This window comes from Nilaparvata lugens, chromosome 4 (genome assembly GCF_014356525.2).
Source record: "Nilaparvata lugens isolate BPH chromosome 4, ASM1435652v1, whole genome shotgun sequence".
Lineage (NCBI taxonomy): Eukaryota > Metazoa > Arthropoda > Insecta > Hemiptera > Delphacidae > Nilaparvata > Nilaparvata lugens.
In genome coordinates, this window is record NC_052507.1 from 74,891,435 (window position 1) to 74,908,666 (window position 17,232).

Below are 17,232 nucleotides of genomic sequence, written 5' to 3' on the forward strand. Positions count from 1 at the left end.
TTTTTGGTATCTGAAAAAATAGGTACCCTGTACGAAATGGTGTACGCTTTTATATACCCTGTTATGAAAATATACTCACGTTCTCAGTCATTTAAGACACTTTTAAACAAGAGTTGTCAACTGATATTTCAGCGAATTTCTGCAGTATGTTACCAATTTCTCAAAAAGCACAGCAACATTTTTATCTTGTTTTCTACAGAAAAAATTGACAACGAATTTAAATAAATCTTTTTGTGAGCAACTTTTTTTTGATAACTTGGTGTAAACGTGGCTTTATACTCTATACTCTTTATACCTCTATACAAACGCCATCATCCATGTGATAGTCTCTTAAGAGATAAAGTAATAACCTTACCAGAGATAAAAAATAATATAAAGTGATTTTTTCTACCAGAGATGAACGAGTACTTCTCTACTCTGCTCTTATCTTCGTAACATTATAATTGCCAACATTTTTTTTTTCTTGAGATCAAAAGGACTACCAAATAAGATGTTATAATGACTCTGACTGGCTCACCGCCATCTTTAGGCCTTGACCACCTTTATAAATCAGATTGAAACGAGATAGGCTAGCCGCTAGACAAAGCTGTCAATTTATGAAGAAATCAACACCAAGGTTATTGAGATCGGGTTTATTGTAGTTCATGATCGGATTTGTTAGCTTATAAAGTTCGAATGATACTTTCAGTTATAATAAGCTTCATTGGAAACGCAACATTCCTGAATCTTTCGTTGACTGTCTCTTAAGTTGAAGAAAATATCGCATAGATACTAAAGTCAGTCTCTTCGTTCAAACAAGTAATCAATTATTATAATAATAATATCGAGTGACCTGGCTGGTTTGAATGATACTTTCAGTTATAATGAGCTTCATTGGAAACGCAACATTCCTGAATCTTTGACTGTCTCATAAGTTCAAGAAAATATCGAAGAAATAGATACTAAAGTCGGTCACTTCGTTCAAACAAGTAATCAATTATTACAATAATAATGATAATATCGAGTGACCTGGCTGGCTCAGGTCTGGTATCAGAGTTTTCAGGTCGCAACTGATCAATTTCAGGGCCTCTGACATGACCTAACGACTGCTTTTTAGGCAGCCGGAACCGACGAAGAAGAATGAGACAACTGGAGAAACGATAACAAGACGGGAAAAGAAGATGGAGAGAGGAGTAGAAGAAGAAAACGGAAAAGAAGAAGTAGAAGAAGAAGAAGACAGGAGGGGGAGTAGAAGAAGAAGACGAGAAGAAGGAGAAACAAGAAGAAGACGGGAGAAAAATAAGAAGACAGGAGAAACAAGAAGAAGACGGAATAAGAAGACAGGAGATACAAGAAGAAGATGGAAGTTGAAGAAGAATACAGGAGTACAAGAAGACAAGAGGAGAAGAAGAATACAGGAGAATATGACGAAAAAGAAAGGAGTAGAAGAAATAGAAGACGAGAGAAGAAGAAAAAGAATAAGAACACAGGAGAAGGAGACGAAAAAGAAAGATTAGTAGAAGAAGAAAAAGACGACGAAGAAGAAGACGAGAGAAGAAGAAGAATACAGGAAAAGAAGAGAGAAGAATAAGAATACAGGAGAAGACAAAAAATAAAGCAGTAGGAGAAAATGAAAACAGAAGAAGAAGAAGAAGAAGAAGAAGAAGAAGAAGAAGACGAGAGAAGAAGAAGAAGAAGAAGAAACAGGAGAATAAGACGAAAAAGAAAGGAGTAGAAGAAATTGAAGAAGAAGAATACAGGAGAAGGAGGCAACAAAGAAAAGAGTAGAAGAAGAATACAGGAGAAGACAAAAAATAAAACAGTAGGAGGAAATGAAGACAGAAGAAAAAGAAGAAGAAGAAGAGAATACAGGAGAAGAAAACAAAAAATAAAGCAGTTGGAGAAAATGAGGACATCAGAAGTAGAAGAAAAAGAAGACATGAGAACAAGAAGAAGAAGAAGAGAAGAAGAAGAAGAAGAAGAAGAAGAAGAAGAAGAAGAGAAGAAGAAGAAGAAGAAGAAGATGACGAAGAAGAAGAAGAAGAATTAGTTAGTTGTGTTTTTTCTGGCTCTAAATTTTGAAAAATTACTCAAAAATTTTCCAATTAATGGTGATTTGAGTGTGATATTTTTGTTTTTTATTCTGTTATCAACCGTCAAAATTTAAAAATCTTAGTTTTCGTTGTTTTTGAGTGAAAATGGACTAAATTTTATTAAAGTGAAATCATAACCCTATTTTGGACTTTAAAAATGTTATCTAAATTTGTACGGAGAGAAATAGTACAAGGAGTATCCTTAGTTTTTCCCTCCCAATCAGTGTTTCTTTGTAAAAAATATAAATAAATAAGAATTGATTGATTGATTGATTGAGTACTTTATTTATGTTTTTTTTTTAGCACTACAGCCCAATATGAGCTTTGGCCGCCTCCACTACAGCTCTCCACGCTTCTCGGTCCTCTGTTAATTGTCTCCATCCTCTATATCCCATTTTTTGGAAATCGTCTCTCACTTCATCTTCCCATCTTATTCTCGGCCTTCCTATCTTTCTTCTTGAATGTAGCCTCTCCTTGAATATTATTTTAGGCATTCTGTTTTCGTTCATTCTACAGATATGTCCAAACCATCTAAGCCGCTGTGCCTTAATAAATTTTACAATATTTCGGCCTTTTATCAATGCCTCGAACTCTGAATTAGTTCTTCTCCTCCACTCCTCTCCTTCTTTAACTGGACCATAAATCTTTCTTAAGATTTTCCGTTCATAAACGCCTAAATGGTTTTTGTCTTCTTTTGTTAACGTCCAAGATTCATAGCCGTACTTTATTTAAAATAAACTTTATTTATGTAGATTACAATATATACTGGCTTATACACTTATATACAATAGCTTACAATACAGCAAAATTATAGATGAATTTACATAATATAGACTAAGAAAATAATTATTGAACTGTATATGATATGAAAAAGTAATTTGTAATATAATAACCATAGATAATAATCAAATTGTTATGCATCTACATAATATATGCATAGTATATGCATCTACATAATATAGCATAGTATATGCATGCATCTACAGAATACGAGAGAAGAAGAATACGAGAGTACATGAGGAGACGAAAAAGTAAAGAGTAGAAGAAAAAGAAGATAGGAGAAGGAGAAGAATTCAGGAGAAGATGAGGAAGAAGAAGAAGAAGAAGAAGAAGAAGAAGAAGAAGATTGATGATTGTATTTAGGTGTATGCGTAGGCGGGCGTCGCGAAAGTGGATCACTACAGCCTAAAGTGAAAATGAAAAGCGGATCCATTGTGGCTATGATGTCAGGTCGGGGGGGGGGGGGGATTTCTTGAATGATGTACGGCATTTACGTGATCGCGGAGAAGTCTCAGCTCTCGGATGGTTCCCACGAAACAATAAATGCAGACGTAGATGATGGCTTGGCTCTCTCGCGGGTCGCGCGGTTAAACCGTAAACAGTTTACGACTGGAGGCCGCCTATAGTCAGCTCCACGTTTTAATGGCAGTGTTTGGTTAACATTGGTGTTGCTATCTTTGTCTAGCACTCGTCAAAGCAGATAGCGCTATCCTTTCCTAGCTCCGCAACGTTGCCGGATTGTTTTTTTAACAATTAACATTTAATCTCAATCATGAAAATGTATTATTATATCATAGAAAAATACTTTTTCCTGATGAATAAAATGTAATCGTACAGTAGAACGTCGATAATTCGGACGTCAAAAATCCGGACGGTCAATAATCCAGATTCGTCTCTGGCAAGAATTTTTACTGTGCGTTGTGCACATGTTGCTGTAAATAAAATACGATACAGTGCTTTAAAACGTGTTTTTAATGTCTACCTTATACCATAGAGAAACAATAGCGTAAGTAGATATCCCATGGTATAGGGCGTTTATGTCGCAACTTTTACTGTTATCTCAAGCCCATAGTCCACGTTTTTCTTTCCCAAAAAGGTGTGTGACGCTGGTAGTCTCTCATATTGTGCCGTTAATACACTCTTACCCGGTCAAAACAGTAAAATTCGACAATAATAGACAGTAATCGGCTTGAGATAACAGTAAAAGTTGCGACAAAAACGCCCTATACCATGGGATATCTACTTATGCTATTGTTTCTCTATGCTTATACTCTACCTACCAATAATTGAATACTGTATATGCAATTATAACGGCTTTGTTTCTTGAATAGTACGTGCTGACCGTTTTTTAACGTAATTTCGATAATCCGGATAATTTGAAAATCCGGATGGGGTCCGGTCCCAATTAATCCGGATTATTGACGTTCTACTGTGTTTTAAACAAGAAATAACAGTATTTAATAGTACATCAGATATCCTCTATGGAAGTCATTTTCAAGGCAAAGAATCGGCATTGCTGATCTATCCTATATACTGATATCTCCTATCTTTCTACATAATATAGACTAAGAAAATAATTATTGAACTGTATATGATATGAAAAAGTAATTTGTAATATAATAACCATAGATAATAATCAAATTGTTATGCATCTACATAATATATGCATAGTATATGCATCTACATAATATATGCATAGTATATGCATGCATCTACAGAATACGAGAGAAGAAGAATACGAGAGTACATGAGGAGACGAAAAAGTAAAGAGTAGAAGAAAAAGAAGATAGGAGAAGGAGAAGAATTCAGGAGAAGATGAAGAAGAAGAAGAAGAAGAAGAAGAAGATTGTTGATTGTATTTAGGTGTATGCGTAGGCGGGCGTCGCGAAAGTGGATCACTACAGCCTTAAAGTGAAAATGAAAAGCGGATCCATTGTGGCTATGATGTCAGGTCGGGGGGGGGGGGGGATTTCTTGAATGATGTACGGCATTTACGTGATCGCAGAGAAGTCTCAGCTCTCGGATGGTTCCCACGAAACAATAAATGCAGACGTAGATGATGGCTTGGCTCTCTCGCGGGTCGCGCGGTTAAACCGTAAACAGTTTACGACTGGAGGCCGCCTATAGTCAGCTCCACGTTTTAATGGCAGTGTTTGGTTAGCATTGGTGTTGCTATCTTTGTCTAGCACTCGTCAAAGCAGATAGCGCTATCCTTTCCTAGCTCCGCAACGTTGCCGGATTGTTTTTTTAACAATTAACATTTAATCTCAATCATGAAAATGTATTATTATATCATAGAAAAATACTTTTTCCTGATGAATAAAATGTAATCGTACAGTAGAACGTCGATAATTCGGACGTCAAAAATCCGGACGGTCAATAATCCAGATTCGTCTCTGGCAAGAATTTTTACTGTGCGTTGTGCACATGTTGCTGTAAATAAAATACGATACAGTGCTTTAAAACGTGTTTTTAATGTCTACCTTATACCATAGAGAAACAATAGCGTAAGTAGATATCCCATGGTATAGGGCGTTTATGTCGCAACTTTTACTGTTATCTCAAGCCCATAGTCCACGTTTTTCTTTCCCAAAAAGGTGTGTGACGCTGGTGGTCTCTCATATTGTGCCGTTAATACACTCTTACCCGGTCAAAACAGTAAAATTCGACAATAATAGACAGTAATCGGCTTGAGATAACAATAAAAGTTGCGACATAAACGCCCTATACCATGGGATATCCACTTATGCTATTGTTTATCTATGCTTATACTCTACCTACCAATAATTGAATACTGTATATGCAATTATAACGGCTTTGTTTCTTGAATAGTGCGTGCTGACCGTTTTTTTAACGTAATTTCGATAATCCGGATAATTTGAAAATCCGGATGGGGTCGGTCCCAATTAATCCGGATTATTGACGTTCTACTGTGTTTTAAACAAGAAATAACAGTATTTAATAGTACATCAGATATCCTCTATAGAAGGCAGTGTCAAGTCGAAGAATCGGCAACGCTGATCTATCCTATATCCTGATATCTCCTATCTTTCTACATATTATTTTTCCTAGCGAATAAAATAAAATTGATTATTTTCAACCACATTGAACACATCAGAATACACATTGAGTATCACATCAGATATACCGGCATCAGCTATCCTCTATAGAAGGCGGTGGTAGGCAAGGCAAAGAATCGGCAACGTTGTTCTCCTATCTTTCTACATATTTTTCTTGGCGAATAAAATAGTATTGATTATTTTCAACCAGATTGAACACATCAGAATACAGAATACACATTGAATAATATCACATCAGATATACCGGCATCAGCTACCTCTATAAAAGGCAGTGGCAAGGCAGAAAATCGGCAACACTATTCTGCTATCTTTCTCCACTGCCATCATAACGTGGACCTCACTGTAGACCAAGGGTCCGTGTGGATGATATCAACTTTTGACATCCATTCATAGTCGGCAAGCTCTTTACACGATTCCGAATCTTAGTTATTATATTACTATTACTGTACTCTACTCGATTACTATACTATAGTGAGGTCTACGCTATACTGGCAGTGAAGAAAAATATAGCAGAACAACGTTGCCGAACCTCTGTCTTGTCAATGCCTTCTATAGACGTGGCTGATACACGTTTATTGATGTAATATTAACTGTTCATTTTCGTTTAAAACAATCAATTATATTTTATAAAGCAAGAAATTATATTTTTCAATAATTTTATAATGAATTTTCATATTTAAGATGAAATATTTTGTTGATTATGAATTCTACATTGTTAAAAGACGATCTGACAACAGAGCAATGCGAGAAAGAGATAGCGCTATCCGCATTGTTGAATGATAGACAAGGATAGCAATACCACTGCTAATCAAACACTGCCATTATAACGTGGACATCACTATATTACTCTGCCTGCTGATAATACTGTACCAGTACTCTCTCCAGCCTCGTATCGTGCTCTAGGGCAAGATAGCATCTCTCCCTCTCTTACTTTTCCAGCATCTTTTCCTCTCCTTCCCCTCCAGCATATTTCCCCTCTTCACCCTTTCATCATCTTTCTCCCCCCACTACCCCTCCCACCGACCCCCTGCGGCACGACCGTTGTGGCTGTTTCTTTCTTTTTTAATTTGTCGCTTTCAAAAGTTGAGACTGTGCGTGTTGTCAGTGTGCGCTAGATGTGCGCGAGCTGTGGAGTGTTTCTGTGCGCGTGTCGCGAATGTTGTGCGCTGTGATGTGTGTGTGTGACGTGTGACGTGTGCTCGGAGTGTGCTCGTTTGTGATACATGTGCTGTGCATTAATGTTTCATGTGTCGAGTAATATGACCGGTCAACTGCTCGCATGTCGCCGTATACTATGGTAATTGAAAATTTTCTCAAATTTTACAGTTTTCAGAAAGTTAGTTGTAAAAATTAAGGCAGATTCACACTTATCAGTAGCCACATAGAAAGAATATTAAAGTAAAAAAACATAATGTGAAATATTTCTTCTATGTTTGGTTTTGAAGCAGGCATCTATTCATTCATTCATTTATTCCCTGACAGAATTACAAATCATATTAATATGATTAGGAAGGAACAACAGGCTTGGCCCAAATCTATTCCATTCCCAAATTTTGATAAATAATTAATAAAATGTCCAAAAAATAGGTTATGTTTCTACTGTAAAACGTTCAAGTTCAATTTTCGTCCAAAAATATATACAAGCTGAATATTTTGAATTTATAGAAATTAAAACACCAAACTATATTTAAATATAACACTTAATTATCACTTCATATTGAATTAATCAAGTTATTTTATAAAATTTTGAACCCAAAAATACACACAACTTCTCTCACTAAGCACAGCTGTTATCTAGATTTAAAAATCCACGTGGTGAAAATAATTGAGGACTAAAAAGTTTGTGAAATGAACAACTACAAGACTTAACCCATTTCGGACTATGTGTAACCTTATATTAATTTGGGAGAGAAATAGCACAAGGTTACCTTATTTTTTCTCTCCTTATCATTTTCATGATGTACTTATTGAATTAATGAATGAAGAATAAAAGAACCTTTTTACTTTGTGCAGTAGCAGAGTCAGTGACCGGTACAGTGAAAATATTATTCCCATGATTTTTAATGTGACTAACTATTCCCACTAGGGTCATATGCTAACACAACGTTCAATGCCAAACAACGTTTACTTGTAGATATGGTTGCATTTATCATCATGTTTTTCATACGGTGTTTAAACGAACAGCTGACATTTCTCCGTTTAAACCGAGTATCTGCTTACGGGCCTAAAGCTGCGTTTACACCAAAGCTATTAACAAAATGTTTATTTTCCCTTCCTTATAGATTCTGTTAGATTGAACGGAACTTGACAAACTTTTATGCTCATCATTTTACCGCAGTTACAGTCGCAGTTATTCATTTATTTAATCATATTCAAATACAATTCAGGTAAAAACAACAGGCATTTTCCCAGTGGTATAGGCCCTTTCGATTCCCCTTACTGAATTTAATCAGCTGGTGGCTTAGACTCAAAGTTAACCACTTTATAATGAACGAGATTTGATAATCAATCTCGTAATGTTAACATAAATCCTAATGTTAATCAATCTGTCCATTCCACACCAGCGTAGCATAAAACTTAATATTGTGAGATAGGACGGTTACGTCTTACGAAGACAATATTTCTAGCTATATTACGCCAGTGTGTGGCGGCCTTTAGCCCTGAAACTGAATTAGAATGAATTATGAAACTAATTGGAAGAGATATGGGCTTGAACCTAGATGCCTCAGAGAACTAGGCAATGATGAATTAGAAAGAATTTTGAAACTAATTGAAGAAAGATGGGGCTTGAAACTAGATCTTTGAGAAAACTATGCAATGCACGATGAAATACTGTACATCTTTCAAGCTGTGTTTATGGTACGATTTTAATATAATATTAGGAAGTGAAACTCTCAATTTTTATTGTTTCTCACAGAAATTGCTTAGTTATTGAAAATCAAACAATAAATTATTAAATAAATTCTTTGTCATCAATTCTTCAAGTCTCACAATGGGCATTAATATTTCCTGTATTCAAGTGGTTGAAAATATGTTGAAGGTTCAATAATTGATAAGTGTGAAACGATGATTCGGTTTGAATTCGGTATCGAATAGCAACCGCATAGCACCGAACGCCTCCTCGACACGAATAGGTTTCATTATATTCGAATTCGTTGCTGGGGAAACAGGAAAAACAAAGTCTTTTACACACGCTTGCCTTTTTTGTTTTTATTTTAACCTGATATCGTGGTTATCTGTTTCAAGATTTTCCAAGTCAAAATAATATGGTCAATTCATTTCTGTTAGTTCACAGAATTTTTTTTTCTCAATGAATAGTTTGCTAAAAAAATATGAAAGATATAAATAAAAACTAAAGGAGAATTTTTATTTTTCCACGAAAATTACATGATTTCATCAATGGAGAGGAGAGATGAAGTTTATATACCATGTGTCAAAACATGGAACAAATTTTCAATTCAAAAAAAATAATCTCTCTGAACATCCAAATTTAATATAATCAAAAAGAAACGATTCAAATAATTCACAATTTTTAATTAACTTAAAAATTTTGTTGTTCAAGAAATAACATCTTACAATTTAACACCATCTGTTATATTTAAATATACCAGCATGAACTGTGATAATCCAAACAAAGCTGTGTTTGAGAAGAAAATACCTAATTAGAACCGTACGAATTAAAACCTGACATGTATGGAAGCCTTATTCGTTTTCGGTAACGAACCGAACCGAACTGAAAACGAACCGAACCGAATGAAACCGAAAGCGTGTGAAGCTAGCCTTACAGTCGCAGTTATTCATTTATTTAATCATATTCAAATACAATTCAGGTAAAAACAACAGGCATTTTCCCTGTGGTATAGGGGCCTATTATAGGCCGATGAAAGGGCTTTCGACTCCCCTTACTGAATTCAATCAGCTGGTGGCTTAGACTCAAAATTAACCACTTTATAATGAACGAGATTTGATAATCAATCTCGTAATGTTAACATAAATCCTAATGTTAATCAATCTGTCCATTTCACACCAGCCTAGCATAAAACTTAATATTGTGAGATAGGACGGTTACGTCTTACGAAGACATATTTCTAGCTATATTACGCCAGTGTGTGACGGCCTTTAGCCCTAAAACCGAATTAGAATGAATTATGAAACTAATTGGAAGAGATATGGGCTTGAAACTAGATGCCTCAGAGAATTAGGCAATGATGAATTAGAAAGAATTTTGAAACTAATATGAAGAAAGATGGGGTTGAAACTAGATCCTTGGGAATACTATCCAATGCACGATGAAATACATCTTTCAAGCTGTGTTTATTGTACGATTTAATATAATATTACGAAGTGAAACTCTCAATTTTTATTGTTTCTCACAGAAATTGCTTAGTTATTAAAAATCAAACAATATCTACGTTTTTGAAAATAAATTCTTTGTCATCAATTCTTCAAGTCTCACAATGGGCATTAATATTTCCTGTATTCAAGTGGTTGAAAATATGTTGAAGGTTCAATAATTGATGTGTGTGACAGTATTCGAATAGATAAACAATTTATGTGTATGATGTATGACTGTAGTACCAATCCCATTATTGGTCCTTGTACTTATAGAAGAAATCCATCCAGAAATCCTCCATCAATCATTTATTGAATCACCAAGTTTTGAAAATATTTGAGCTCAAGTTCATGTATAGTTTGCATGTGAAAAAGTTCGTCAATAATTGGTATTTAACAATACATTTTAGAACGTGTGTATCTGTGTTCCAAGTATACAAGAACCTGTAGACTATATAATTCAAAATTTATTGTTTCCATATAATGCACACCATGATTGTATAATAGTTTCTCTGGATGTTGGACCACACATACAGAGGAGTTTATTTATAATTTCAAAAACATTACATATTTTTATAAATTTTCAATAACTTTTTACAATGCAAAATCTTTCAAAATGATTCATCACTATATCTATATAATAAGAGAGAGTAGGGTTGTGTTTATTCGCATCAAAACATGTCAATTTGTGGATTGCATACCGGAAAAACGGGAATGATTTAGATCTCCAAATTTCGCACATAGATTCTAAAAATATCAATCTCTTGCACCTTGAAACCCAAATTTCAATTTTCCTTCTAGATTTTTCAGAATTTAAGTTTAAAATTAATTCACGGGACATCAAGTTCATACATACGGTTTACATTGTTCCATTGTTGTAAAGAGTGTTTTTTTTATGAGGAGGTTATAACATTGTTACAAGACATATTATTTAAGCGGTGTCGTGGTCTAGCGGTAGAGTACTCGACTTCGGAGTGAAGGTTTCTCGGTTCGAGTCCCCCGATTAATCCATTTTTTTTGTTCTTGATTATTTCCCTCGAAAACAATGAAATTGTTTTCATTACGATTGAAATTCATCCATTTTTTTTTGTTCTTGGTTTTCCCCTCGAAACGTATTATTATAAATTATTTTTTTAAGAAAATTGTTTTCATTATGATTGAAATTGGATTTCTTCAAATAATTATTTAATGTAAAATCTTGCAACCAGTACAAATGAAATGGACATAGGTTTCACGCTGTATCATTGGAATTCATAAGAAAAACATGAACAGATAACAATAAAATTAGTAATAATTTATATTCTTCAGTTATGATGTACTATCAGACACAAATTCTGAGTAAAACGAATATTGTAGGTATTTTTGGGGGAATTGGGGAAACAAAAGGCTGCTTGATTAAAATTGTGGAGGATCTAATCGATACTAAAATTGATGAATTGAAAAAATCAATATGATACTGTTAGGTTTTCAAGTATTATGTCTTCTTCAGTTATATATTATATATAATAATGGAAAAATTGGCTATCACATATGGGATGGGAAATACATGACTGACACATCATCACGTCTGAACTACAGGACTGATTAATCTTGAAATTTGCATAAAGATTCTCAATTTACGGAGGATGGTTATAAGCCTATTTTAGATTCGTCAAGATTTCAGTAGGTCAAGTTTTCAGTTTGTCAAGTTTTTAATCATACCCTTGCGGAGCACGGGTTACCTGCTAGTAATATAATATGTGTCGAGGTTATTGTATCAAAGAAATTATAATAAAAATGATTAATAATTAATGAATAAAAACAATGCCTTACATGGTAGGTCACCTTCGTCTTCTACTCATTGAAAGAGGTCGACCACTCTGAATTTTTTCCGGCGGCTTGCCAAATACATGACAGATTTGTCTTAAATCTGGAACGTTAATTGCTAAACTCGCTTGAAATCTGCACAAGAATAAATTCATGCTAATTTCATTAGTGGGTATCCGAGATGTCATGGCTTCTGATTTATTACTCTCTCCCTAGATCATTTTACTATCTAACATAGGTCAGAGTATTTTTTTGTAGTTGATTTTTTTCGAGAAATCACAGCCACATAACTCTCGACTCTCACGCGTATAATTATCCTTATCCTACACTTCATCGCCTTCTCTCTAACTTCGTGATTCTCGTTTTTTTTATTAAGGCATTTGTTTTTGTGATCAAGTGAATATGGCCAAACACAGTTGTTCCGAGAAACCATCTTAATTTTGGGAACCTTGAGATTCAAATTTTATGTAACCGATTTTGGATTTATGTTGTATCGATATCATGGTTGTTTTAATGCTTTATCAAATCAAATAATTTATTTGCCATACAATAAATATGTATTCAAAACATAATAAAATAAAATACGTAATTTTATAATCAAAAGTATAAAATAAAAAGTAAGCATAAATAATTCCAAAATCATAATTAGATACTTTTCATGTGTAATTTAGCATCACCAGCAAAAGAAATATTAAGCCTTGCCCGCTGGTGAGAGTTGCAATCAGTTAGATGCTCCAATTAGTTATCACAATTAATATCATGTTTTTTTTTTTAATTTTAATCAAAATTATCATTACATCGAGAGAGGTGAAGAAATGTTTTGTTATTGGCTACAGGTTTTCTGCTATTTCCTCCTCGTATTTACATTTCTTATTCGTATTCAGATTTTGTGTGATGTGATTGTAATGTCTAATGATTTGATTCCGAGATGTATTTAGATTTCGTATTCAGAAAAGTACCTCAGTTAACCTCAGCTAAATTTCTTTATTTTGATAATATCATGAAAATTGTTGGAGGATGCGCCAATTGTGCCAATTAAATTCAAAATTAGTCAACTTTCTGTTGTAAACGATGTACTCAAGTCGAGAAATTACCGACTTGAGATTTTAATGACATGAAAAAGTCACTAATCGAGAAAAAGTTTTGTTTTTGATAATTCGTGTACACATATATCACCTTGCGAACCATGCCTTGCGCATATGTAGTTTCAAGGACACGGGGGGGGGGGCAAAGCTAGAAAGAAGACGAGAACTGTACTTTATTGCCTGGTAATTGAACAAGCGTTAGTGAGTTCTCACTTTTGACTTACTGAAGGCCAAAGTCGTTGTCCGTCTGTATGTATGTTCTACAATAACTTTAGCAAGAATTGATCAATCAGCTTCAAATTTTGAACACGTATTCTTCGAACCTTTTCACAGGTCAAGTTCGTTGGGCAACAAAATTGACTCTCTCCTTCGTCCTTTTTCAAGATATAAGAATAACATTGAAAGTGTAAAAGAAAAAAATTGTTATGATTCAGTCAGCTGATTCATTCATTGCTTGCAATCACTACAGTTTTTCCATTCATTCATAACATCAGCTGAGGCTATTTGGGAGCTATCACACGCGCTGACACATGATTCCAGCTGGTTAATATTAGATGTTGAAGCGACAGAAATATATTTCAATTCAAATAGGATCCCCAATGAAACCTACTGTCAAATGATTCTTGTAAAAGAATTATTTAGCTTTTTTCATAATTTTCATCACCTCTGTTTAATTAAAAGTTGCAGGTTTCAAAGATTAAAATACAACAGTTCTTGAGCGAGCTCTTCAACCCAAGGGATCACTAGTAGACTACATTTCAACTACATTCTAGCACTATTTGAATCATATCACAGTATGATCACTTCCAATATTTTTTACGATTTCAGTGGCAGGAATGCTTCTTAAATAACAGAATTGCTACAATATTTTGTAAAATAGCTTTGGTTGAACTATTAGTGACTAATGAATATTGTGTAGGGTCTTCTATCTATGGGAGTCGTGTTTTCTGTGTTGATGTTGACTGTCTGTACGAGTTCATCTCTATTGGCAACTTGGGACAGCTGAACCATCTGCCTTTCCTGTTCACCTGTTCCATTCCTTTTTCCGTTACACATCTCTCCAACTATGATTCACATTGTTATTCTATTTATTCCCGCACGAACAATAAAACCGGTAAACATTCCATAACTTTAATGCAGAGAAAACTTCTATAATAATCTGTGCTTTAATGCTTTACTTTAGATCGGATTTGATTCAGGCCTTAAACAACTCAATTTACACTATGACTAGATATGTTCACAAAGTAGAAGGACTGTATCTTCTCTGTGACATGTTGAATTTCTCCATATTGAGGTGAAACGAAAGATTATGTGTCGGTTGCACAACAGCCAGTTAAATTGATTCCACGAGAACCAATCAGAGAAGCCGTCTTTTCAAAAACGCCTTCCCGCATTGGTTCTCGTGAAATTAGTCACAGTTAAAATTTAACCGGCTGTTGTGCAACCGGGCCTATATCTAACTGACAACATCTCTTCCATTTCAACCTTATTGAAAAACAGAAGATTGACGTATCTTTTATTAAAAGCAATACATTATGTAACGGAACCAAAACAATGATACTGTTCTCCATTTCCTCGGTCGCTTATTATCAACATCAAATCATTCTATCACTTATGGGGGGATTATATTCCATGTTGATGAAATTGGAAAGAAATGTTTGTATTACTTTAAATAAATAGAATCATTCATCTATCTATTCAAGTGCCGGTTGCACAAAAGCCGGTTAAATTTTAACCGTGATTAATTCCATGAGAACCAATCAGAGAAGCCGACTTTTCGTAAACGCATTCTCTGATTGGTTCTCGTAAAGTTAATCACGATTAAAATTTAACCATTTTTTGTGCAACCGGGTTCAACTATTGTTTTTATTTTTGGTATCAAGTATTTGGAACAATATTGATGATTTCGTCAAGGAGGTATTTGCATTATACAAATTTGTGAATACACATTCTTATGAGTTTTTAACATAATTCATTCTTATGAATTTTTAATATAACAGAAACTTATATTAATTATTAAAATATCATTGCTTAGAAGGAATTCCAATTTCCAAGACATGTGGTGAATTTTAATCTTAACTAAGCAAGCTTTATTTATCACTAAGTCAGAGGAATTTGCGGTAGCACAGTTCAAATTCTTATCAGATACACTGATATCTACATATTTTGAATTCAATAACTTGTTAAATAAATTATTAAACTAATATACTTCTAAAATTTGCCAGTATGAATCAGATATTGAGTCTCAATGTGCTACAGGAGACTATATCTATTATCATAGATACCATAGAGACTCTATACATAGAGACTATATCTATAGTCTACTCAGAACGCCCAGAATAGTTGTAAGTTTCAAGTTTTTTTAATAACAGCAACGCGTTGTCAATTGAATCAAGCAGCTACAATAATCTCAATTTCTCATTTTAAATAACAAAGTGTAAGTGATAACGCGCCGGTCTAATAATCAAGAGAACCCGAGTTCGAATCTTGACCGGGGCAAAAGTTTTTGACAACAGCACAATCACATAGATACGGTCACCCCGTCTTTCGGAGGAGACGATAAGCTGCCGATCCCGATTACCTAAAAAGTAGTCGTCGTCTTCCATCATCATCCCTCTCACTATTGTATAGTGTATAATATAGCTATTGTATATAAGTGTATAAGCCAGTATATATTGTAATCTACATAAATAAAGTACTCAATCAATCAATCAATCACTCATTACCCACGCACAAGCCTATGAGCTTATGTGGGCATCACCCTCAGTATTATTAAATAAATTATATAAATATTATAATATTAGTATATTATTATTTGTATTATTATAATAAATTCAATATTTAGAAGCTAGAAGTTTTGTGAACGGCGATGATGCTTGATGCTGAAATTTTAGTTACTGGGTGCTGTAATAATTATTGAAACTAGTTTCTTTTTATCTTAACAAGTGAGCGGCTAAAAGAATAATTCTAAGTATTTTCATTCAATAGATCAGCTAATTCTCATTCATATAATGACTTCAATATCGGGGCACCAAGCTTCGCTCGTTATTTTTATTTATTGATAAACTGAACACAATATACTATAAAATGATCGTGTTTATATTTCAAAGCTGGCTATATGTCATCTTATGAAATTCGGGGATGCGATATTTTGATTTTTCACATACTCACTCGCTCACTCACTCTTTTACTATCCACAGCTGTTTCAGCCAAGGATGAATTATCCTTTCAATGTCGTTCAGCGAGTTTTCCCAAGGATGAGACCTAGTGCAATCGAATTTTTATATCATAAACCTATGTTCCAAATTTTGTGAGAATCGTTACAGCCGTTTTCGAGATCCGTTGAACATGTATATATTACCAATATAATCAGATAACCACATAACCGTATAAATAAATAAATAAATACTTATATATATAGAAATTGCTCGCTTAATATAATAGGATTCAACATATTTCGCTGCCTGTGGCTCAAATTTTGGTTCACAAGATCATGGTGGTCTCTTGTTCATAATAGTCTCTTGTTCTGTTTACCAATATAATCAGATAACCACATAACCATATAAATAAATAAATAAATATTTATATATATAGAAATTGCTCGCTTAATATAATAGGATTCAACATATTTTGCTGCCTGTTGCTCAAATTTTAGTTTACTAGATCATGGTGGTGTCTCTTAAACAAGTCTCTCGTTATTTTTACAAATAAGTGGTTGTGACAATAATTTCAAGTATTTTTATTGAATCTTGGGAATCGATGTCGAAAATTTGATAGTAGTAATAATTAATTGTTGTGTGTGTTTCAGCAGGAAGACACTCGGCAGGATGGTGTATCATGTTGGGCGACATCATTCGAGAAACTGCTTGAGGATCCAGACGGTCTGCATGCCTTTGCCGTGAGTAGATGCAATTATACTAGCATACTAGAATATCATTTCAATATCACAGGCTAGTATTAGAGTATTGTGATTGAAGTTTATTTATTTCATTCCAGAATATCAATATCAAATCAATGATTGGGAGAGATCAACCCAAAGATAAACCCTTCGATAAAAACCTTTTTAAGGCTGTGCAA

General features: G+C 34.1%; 1 protein-coding gene across 1 annotated transcript in view; it reads left to right on the forward strand.

Moving 5' to 3' along the window:
• The window catches only part of LOC111044551 (regulator of G-protein signaling loco), an 86,637-nt gene that overhangs the window by 35,700 nt on the left and 33,705 nt on the right, over positions 1 to 17,232 (forward strand). Inside the window, exon 3 of the mRNA XM_039427102.1 lies at positions 16,967 to 17,053. Coding sequence (XP_039283036.1) covers positions 16,967 to 17,053 — 87 coding nt within the window. The remainder of the gene's footprint in view (positions 1 to 16,966; positions 17,054 to 17,232) is intronic.